The 8,907-nt window shown below is 39.8% G+C and overlaps 1 protein-coding gene across 2 annotated transcripts in view; it reads left to right on the top strand.

The window, feature by feature from the left end:
- Positions 1-1,023: 1,023 nt before the first annotated feature.
- The window catches only part of TOM1L1 (target of myb1 like 1 membrane trafficking protein), a 106,045-nt gene continuing 98,161 nt past the window's right edge, over positions 1,024-8,907 (top strand). For both annotated transcript variants that reach the window (XM_075216751.1, XM_075216750.1), the window contains exon 1: positions 1,024-1,231. In XM_075216751.1, the coding sequence (XP_075072852.1) occupies positions 1,174-1,231 (58 nt within the window). In that variant the 5' untranslated portion in view covers positions 1,024-1,173. The remainder of the gene's footprint in view (positions 1,232-8,907) is intronic.

Genomic DNA, 8,907 nt, shown 5'->3' with positions numbered 1-8,907 from the left:
TTATTATTAACATTTATTTATATAGTGTCAGCATGTTCCGTAGTGCTTTAGCACAATTGTATCTTCAGCAATGATTATCAGAATGTATTATTGGGGTGACTGATCCAGGGAAATAATCTGATTGCCATTGAAGGGAAGAGGAAGGAATTTTGGCAGTGAGCTGCAATAAGATTTTTGGCGATTTCGCCTGCCATATTTAAAACATCAATTTTATTAAAGACAAAGCCCGGTGATTTTTGCCTTTAATACAATTGGTATTTTTAAATCGATGAAAATCAACGATTTGACAAAATCACAGTTTAATACATTTACCACCTAGGGGTAAATGTATCAATATGCGGGTTCTTCAACACCCGCGTGTTCAGCCTCTTCCGCGATTAAATTTCAAGCGGCGCTGCATTGTAAAGGGTTAACTTCCCTTTACAATGCAGTGCCGCTTGAAATTTAATCGCGGAAGAGGCTGAACACGCGGGTGTTGAAGAACCCGCATATTGATACATTTACCCCCTAGGGTTTTGTCTTGCTTTCCTCTGGAATACATGGCTAGTCCGTATAACAATAGGTTGAACTTGATGGATGTTTATTTTTTTTTCAGCCTTGCTAACTATGTAACTATTTAAAATAAAATGCTGTTTTCTGATGTTTTACACTGCTTTTTGCCAAACATTATTTTTAATAATGTCCTCCATAGTTTCAGTTATGTGATTTATGTGTTTCATATTATGATATAAACAAAAAGAAATTGTGAGAGTTAAAAAATATAGTTGTACCATGTAATCATACTGCAGCATAACTGGGGAAGAAATGCGGAATTGTGGAATTCCCGTTTATCTTTTTTTCCCCACTCCCTTATTATGTTCCTGTTCTGTGAGAAGATTGTTTATCTTCCTTGCAGTTGTCAGAGTACAGTGAATTCCCCACGTGACAGTCACAGTCCACTTACTATGTGTGTTACCTGTAACTGCTTCCAGGGTTTCTGTTACACCCATATCCTCCCCCTCCCCTTTTTCTGAGTCAGGTAACTTTCTGATAAACACACCTCTCCTCATATTGAATGGACCTGGAAATTACAAACACAGCACTGTAGCCACTGGATTAACACCTTTTATTGTGAAATTTAACTTCTGAGAGTTTAATGACTGCTGGATTTGTGTTACCTTTCAATCTACAATCATGGCTTTTGGTAAGACTGTTAAAGACCCCTTCTTTACTCAAGCTGGAAATCTCATCGGTAAGTAGTGACAATATTCACTATATATTAACCTGCAAATCCCCGAAAATAAGAATAGGTGGCAAGATTTAAATCTAGGATGCAGAAAATACCATGGATAGATATCTAAACTTACAGTCATATTGCTTACACAAGGTAGGGGCTGGTGATAATACACACTGATTAAAATGATTTGCCGTCCTAGCTAATCGCTTCTTATTGGCCGTTTGCCATTTTACCTCTAAAGCTGCTGAGTGCTTTCTTCATTGGTTGTGCATATACTATAGTGCTTTGTGTGTATATTAAAAAATATATATTTATTTAACTTGTACTTGAAGAGTTATATACCATATTATAAAAAGCCTAATAGCAACTACTTTTTTCAAATGTGTACAAAGTTTTACTGCGCTTACGACCTGGTTCTGTGTATGTGGTGCAAGTACATATGCCGCAAACCTGGCAGAAATGTTACAGATGCAGATCAGGATGCACCTAACATAGTAACATAGTAACATAGTTGATGAGGTTGAAAAAAAAAACAGTCCATCAAGTTCAAGCTATTTTTGATCTCCTGTGATTCTGCACTTATATTTGAAATTGATCCAGAGTAAGCAACTGCCAATATGTTTTAATTGTGAAAATCCCCCCAGACCCAATATTGCAGTCCTATTTTTACCCTATATCCACTACTATCAATTCATTTTAAATTAACGGTCGTATCCCTGAATACACTTTTCCGCTAAAAATGTATTTAACCCTTTTTTAAACATATGTATTGAATCTGCCATCACAACCTTCCCTGGCAATGAATTCCATATCTTGACTGCTCTTACTGTAAAGAACCCCTTCCTTTGCTGGCCGTAAAATTTCCTCTCCTCTAACCTTAGGGGGTGACCGCGTGTCCTGTGTATAGTCCTTGGGGTAAAAAGTTCCCATGAAAGTTCTCTGTATTGACCCTTAATGTATTTGTACATAGTAATCATATCTCCTCTTAGACGCCTCTTTTCTAAAGTAAACATGCCTAAACTGGCTAACCTTTCCTCATAACTTAATGACTCCATACCCTTTATCAATTTTGTCGCCCTTCTCTGAACCCTTTCTAGTTCCAAATTATCTTTTTTATAGAGTGGTGCCCAGAACTGTACTGCATATTCAAGATGAGGTCTCACCAACAATTTATACAGTGGCAAAATTACACTGTCTCCCCTTGTATCTATGCCAATTTTTATGCATGTCAATACTTTATTTGCCCTTGCAGCTGCTGCTTGACATTGAGCACTATTGCTAAGTCTACTGTCTACGAGCACTCCCAAAACCTTTTCCATTATAAATTCTCCTAAATTAATTCCATTTAATTTATAGATTGCATTCTTGTTTTTGATCCCTAAATGCATAACCTTACATTTATCTATGTTAAACCTCATATTCCATTTGGCCGCCCAATCCTCCAGTTTATTTAAGTCCCTCTGTAGAGAAGCTACATCTTGCTCTGATTTTATTACCTTACAGAGTTTAGTGTCATCTGCAAAAATAGAAACTTTACTCTCTAAACCCAAGGTCATTAATAAATATATAAAAAAGAAGTGGCCCCAGCACAGAACCTTGAGGTACTCCACTTAAGACTTTTGACCAATTATAAAATATTCCATTTATCACAACTCTCTGTTCCCCACTCTCTAACCAGTTTTTGATCCAAGTATCAATGTTGTTTCCTAGACCCAGTTCCCTTATTTTGTAAACCAACCTCTTATGTGACACTGTATGAAAGGCCTTTGGAAAATCTAAGTAGACCACATCTACTGTGTTGCCCTGGTCTAAGTTCCCACTTACTTCCTCGTAGAAATTAGATTAGTTTGACATGACCAATCCCTCACAAATCCATGTTGATTCCCACTAATAATCTTATTGCGCACCAAGTAATCCTGAATACTATCCTTTAATATACCTTCAGTAGTTTCCCCACTATTGATGTCAGGCTTACAGGTTTTGACTGTAATTCTGACTCGGCAAATGCGTTAATGCACATTTTTGGAAGTAAATTACACCAAAGTTGCAATCAACTCTGCATCAGGCCCTATGAATTCAAAACTTAATCTAAATGAGTATGCTGCCATGTTAGGTTTAACTATTAATGAATCTGTTTTACAAATTACAACATAAAAGTATGTAGTCTGCTGAAGAAGACAAGAGGCTGATGAAGATATAGGGATCTTAGACAGAAATCTACAATATCCCAGGGAGAGAATTTTTATGTTTACATGTCCCTACCCAAGCTTTGAAACATAGCCATGACAGTATCATGAAACAAATACAAACACCGTTGAAATGAGCATTGACATAATTTCAAATTTGGGCTGCCATTACTACATGCATTTTATGTCCTACTATGCATAGATTGAGTTGAGTTGAGAGTTGACTGTTATACTTCTATTCTTCCCGATATGCGGCAATTAGTCCAATATCAGTCTGTGGTCCATTACTTCAATACCACGTAATGATCATATCAAAATAAATTTTGATCATTATCAAGTATGTTATTACATGCGGATGGTAGATGTCTATAGATCATAACTATAGGAAGGGATTTGGTCAAAAATGGCTAGATCCATATCAGTTTGGCCACACTGGACATGTGTCCTTTCAGCCTGCATTCACCAGGATTGGCTGGTATGTGGACAGATTTAAGGCACTGGGATTGCACCTGTCATTCACATTTTGGAAGACCCTGTTATAGTGTTCATCCAATTTGACCAATACCTTTTGCCTTCTCGTCAGAAGTTTAATATAATTGCTAGCCTTTTTTGCCCACACACACAACATTTAGGTGTGAATCAGCCTTATTGATTGTCAAAACAACAACATGTGGGGGCAGCTTATGTCCAATGGCGTCGTTGCAATTATTGTGTTTAGACAAGACCAGCAGTTCTCAGACCGCGCTCTGGTCAAAAAGGTTGACCCTCTAAATAAAAAGATGGCTTCAGTAAGGTAGGGCTGACATAATATTATCTATATATATATATATATATATATATATATATATATATATATATATATATAATATATAATATATATGTGTGTGTATAAAGATGGGATGTTCCACAATTTGAAAAAATTGGTAATCTTTGTTTTTTAGGGAAATAATATGTATATTTTAACATGGAGGTGGCTCACAAACAGTGGTTATTACCAGAAGTTATGTGAAACTAGGATGTTGTTGTTTACTATTTTCTATTCATATGAATAAATTAAATGTAATACATTACGTTTTTATAGTCTTGTATTGCTTTTCGGAGTAAATCAAGAAATATATGCAACAACCCAGTCACAAAATCACATGTTGGCCTGACATTGTATCATCGCTGCTAAGCAACCCCAAACAAGTTAGACCTGGAATATTTCAGAGTAGTTGACTAAACAGAAATAACACATTGACGATTAGATAATCAGAAGCCCTATGTTCAAGACAAGTGAGAGTGGTATTTTTTCATGCTATTTGCTGAATTATGATCCTTCCAGGATTTAGGTATTTAAAAAAAAACTAAATCCTGTAGAAATTGGGACCATGTTAGAGATTATACAAGTGAATATTGTAATATTTATATTTATAACAGATGAGATCCCCAAATTACTAAAATATTAAAAATGTGATTTCTATTATGATAATGTTGTTTATGTGCTTCTTGCTTTGTACAGCACTACAAGTCATGGTGGTGCTTTATAAATTAATTGTGATGATAACAATAATAGTAATAGTAATATAAAGAGTAAAACTCTATGGGCCCAAGCAAGTGATTGAGGCCAGACTAGTCGTGAAGTGTCATCTCTGCCCATTATATTTTGTTTATGATGGTGCTGAAGGAGGACCAGAATTTAACATTGTTGTCTGTATAATCTGCTTTTTTTATTATTGTGTTTAACATTGCTAGACATTCATGGCTACTGTTCCAATAACCTTTGCTCATGGTTCAGGACAGATCTCTCTCTTCTTTTACTTCTCCAGTATAAAAGGATATGCTGCTTGTAGTCATTTATATGAAAAAAGAAGAGTGCAACTCCATAAAAAATTATAAAATAAGAATATACAGCAAAAACACAATCTATAGGTAGCAGATTGTAATAACAGAGAAGCTTATACTTAGTTCCAAGTCCTTTTTACAGGAGTAAACATGGTTGGGTGACAAAAGACCCCTTTTCAAGGTTATGCAAATACTATCCATTATACTTTATGCTATCTATCCCTTTTGTTTTTGCTTGCAGTTATTACCCTTGCAATTTGAACACAAATAGTCTATTAGTCTGCCTCTGGGCTTGCCTAACCACTCCTGGCAACAGGCATGTAGAAGGCTTGGACTGACAAATGAACTCCTGTTATGTACCAGCTTAAGTGGGCCCATAAAGTCAGGAAGGCCAAGAGATATTTTGGGCTCTGGTATAACAATTTTTGGGGCCCCTTCTATTGCTACCAAAGGGGCGTGGTCACACCAGGTTGGTGCCTCTTGACACTATACAGGCAGACAGGGCAGAGCCGTAACTAGGGTGGTGCGGGCGGTGCCGTCGCCCAGGGCGCAAGCCCAAGTGGGCGCAGCAGCCGCCCGCTACCTGGCTCTATCTACAGGCCTTTACTTACCCGCAGTGGAACGCATCTTCCACTGACAGGAAGTTCGGCATTTGGAACGCAAATGCCGAACTTCCTGTTGGTGGAACGCATATGCGTTCCACTGCGGGTAAGTGAATGAAAGATTCTCTGATCGAGCCCCAGGGGTTGGTGCAGCAGCAGCGCTGTCTGTGTGTGAGGTGCTGCTGCTGCTGCTGCAGGATCCGGACCACTCTCCCCTCTGGCTCCCTGCTTCTCTGAGGCTGTCTACTTGGTGGATGGGGGCGGGTTCAGGAGCATCACGGTCAGAAGGGGACTCCAGTCACACGGGGGGAGGCACACAGACACTTGCCACACCTGGCTGTCTCTAGCTCGGGGGCTCAGAGCCTCTCGGAGGGGCACAGACTGGGCACGCCCGTGGGGGGGGGGGGGGGGGACTCTTGGCCAGTTACAGGGATACACTGGCTTCACTATCGCTGTCACTGCTGTCCAGATGCTGGGTTATTGTTGTCCTGTTACTAGTTCCCTCCACTTCACCTCTTATACATATGTCTATTCAGTGTACATTGTTCCTGCTAACTTTCCTATTATACAAATTAATGGCAGCACACATACCTGCTTCTGTCTCTGTATTCCAGTCTGGTGTCCTTCTTCATCTCATCTATGTATATCTCTCTCACACTCGTTTCTGTGTCTGTCTGACTGTTTCTGCTTCTCCCATGTCTCTCTCACCTATGTATCTCTTACACTCATATCTGTGTCTCTATGTATGGCTGCCTGTCTCCATGTTTATACACCTCTTATCTCTATCTCTCTCACTCAATTCTGTATCTATATGTCTGGCTGTCTCTCTGTTGTTACATCCCTCACCCCTTTATCCCTTTGTCATATCTGTATTTCTTTCACTAATCCCTCTCTCTCCCTTCCTGTTTCTTTTTCTCTCTCTGTCTCTCTCTCTTTCTTCCTCCCCCTTCTCTCTCCCTCTATCTCTATCTCTTACTACCTCCATCTCTCTCTTTATCCCTCCTCTCTCTTTCTCCTCCCTTTCTCCATCCATCTCTCTATCATGCATTTGCAAATATGTGTAACAGAATTATTTCAGTAAAGTGCTAGCCACACCCCCACATTAGGTTGGCCACACCCACTTGGCAAATGTCACTCCCACTTAGATGGGGGGCGCCGGTGCCCTGTCTCGCCCAGGGCACTAAAATGTCTAGTTACGGCACTGAGACAGGGTAACCAGGCAGGCCTGCGCCCCTGTATTTTGTACCTGCTCATCACCCCACTCTCTCAGTCCCTCTGCCCTTAGTATGTTTGAACCAAGAACAACTTTAAAGAGGCAAGCTTTAAGGACATTGCTCTTTTAGAATATTCTTTGTTAATGGTATAAAACATGTATCCTACATAACATATACTTTATATTATATTTTACTCTACCATTAGTAGATTTGCTAAAGGACACTGCATAACCCTGTCCAACTGGGCATATGTACATACTAAGGTAGACAGGAAGAATAACAACAGTCAGTGTTGTGTGAAGAGAACATTGGCCGATGTTCACAGTTTCCTGTTAGTCCTGTAAAAAAAAATACAGATCAAAAGGTACAATTCCAATGCATAAATTGCAGCCAGTAACTGGAGTAGCAACAGTTTCGTTTCCAACTAAGCTATTAGTAGAGTTAGTTTATTACACTTGTAAATGTTGCTATGTAAATGAAACATAGAATTTGACATATCACAGCTTGCTACGTATGGAGCTGTGTAGCCGCAGACCAGTCAGTTGGTCTGAGGCCATGCTGATCCCTGTCCACCGCCAAAATCTCCTAAAATGGGAATGTGAGCACCGGGGGGTAAATGTATTAAAGTCCGTTTTTTTCAACTCGTCGGAAATCGGCGAGTTGACAGCTTAAATTTAAAGCAGCGCTGCCTTGTAAAGACAAGTTTCCCTTTACAGGGCAGCGCCCCTTTAAATTTTAGCTGTCAATTTGCCGATTTCCGGCGAGTTGAAAAAACTGGACTTTAATACATTTACCCCCAGAGCTAAACCATGGTGCAAGGAAGAAAGTGTCCCTGTCTGATGAATCACGTTTACTTTTACATCATGTGGACGGCTGGGTACGTGTCCGTCATTTAACTGGGGAAGAGAAGGCACCGGAATGCATCATGAGAAGAAGGCAAGCCGGCTTTTTCCCTCTATCTAGAGGACTGGTGATTTCTTGGGTTTTGTTTTTTATAGCTTTATTTATAGTTTTTGGTATGCAATATACAAATATTCCGCACAAACACAGGCGAGCAAACACTCGGAAGTTAGACAAGAAGAATTACATCATTCTCAGATAGAGCAGAGGCATCTGGTAAACAGCTAAAGATATGCTAGCAGCCTAGAGAGCAGAAGAACAACTTGGGTAAGACATGCAATAGTGTATAAGTATAAGCAATAGTTAAGAGGCAGAGGAGAGGGAAAGGTGTGGAGGAGGGGGGAGAGGGGGGAGACCAAATCTGGAACCCCTGGTGATCAGCAGCCAGTTAGACTGGTAAAACATTTGTAATCCTGCCTAATGATGTACAAAACAAATTATTGAATAGACTTTAGCCTGCCCAGTCCTGTCATAGGAAGAGATCCAAAATGTTCTGAGCCTGGTCAGGCAGTGGGTCGGGGACAAGGGGGCTATTGCATATGAACCAGTCACCCCACATTTGACAGAAATTGTGTGTTCTCTTATTTAAATTTGCTGACATTTTTTCCATAGTAGCCAAAAAACAAATTTTATTGTGGAGTTGCTGTCTGGTGGGAGCAACTGGATTTTTCCAGTGCTCCACGACTACGCATCTAGCAGTGATAAGTATCTGGCCAAACAACTTCTCCAAGTATTTGTCCAGGGTCTCTATGCGAGAACCCAGGAGAAAGGACCATGGGCATTTGGTAGCTTGGACCGTAGTGACCTCGCTGATCAGAGAGGCTACATCATCCCAGAAAGAAGCGATTTTCCACACAGTCCCTCCAACATAAATCGGAGGTGGGCCTATAGTTCCTCTTCATCCAACGATAGTAGACTTTATATACATTTTCCTTAACGAGGGAGAAAATGGAGGTCTTGGAGAC

Source organism: Mixophyes fleayi, chromosome 6 (genome assembly GCF_038048845.1).
Source record: "Mixophyes fleayi isolate aMixFle1 chromosome 6, aMixFle1.hap1, whole genome shotgun sequence".
Classification (NCBI taxonomy): Eukaryota; Metazoa; Chordata; class Amphibia; order Anura; family Limnodynastidae; genus Mixophyes; species Mixophyes fleayi.
The sequence above is the reverse complement of the archived record's forward strand: the minus strand, read 5'-3'. Positions and strand labels throughout refer to the sequence as shown.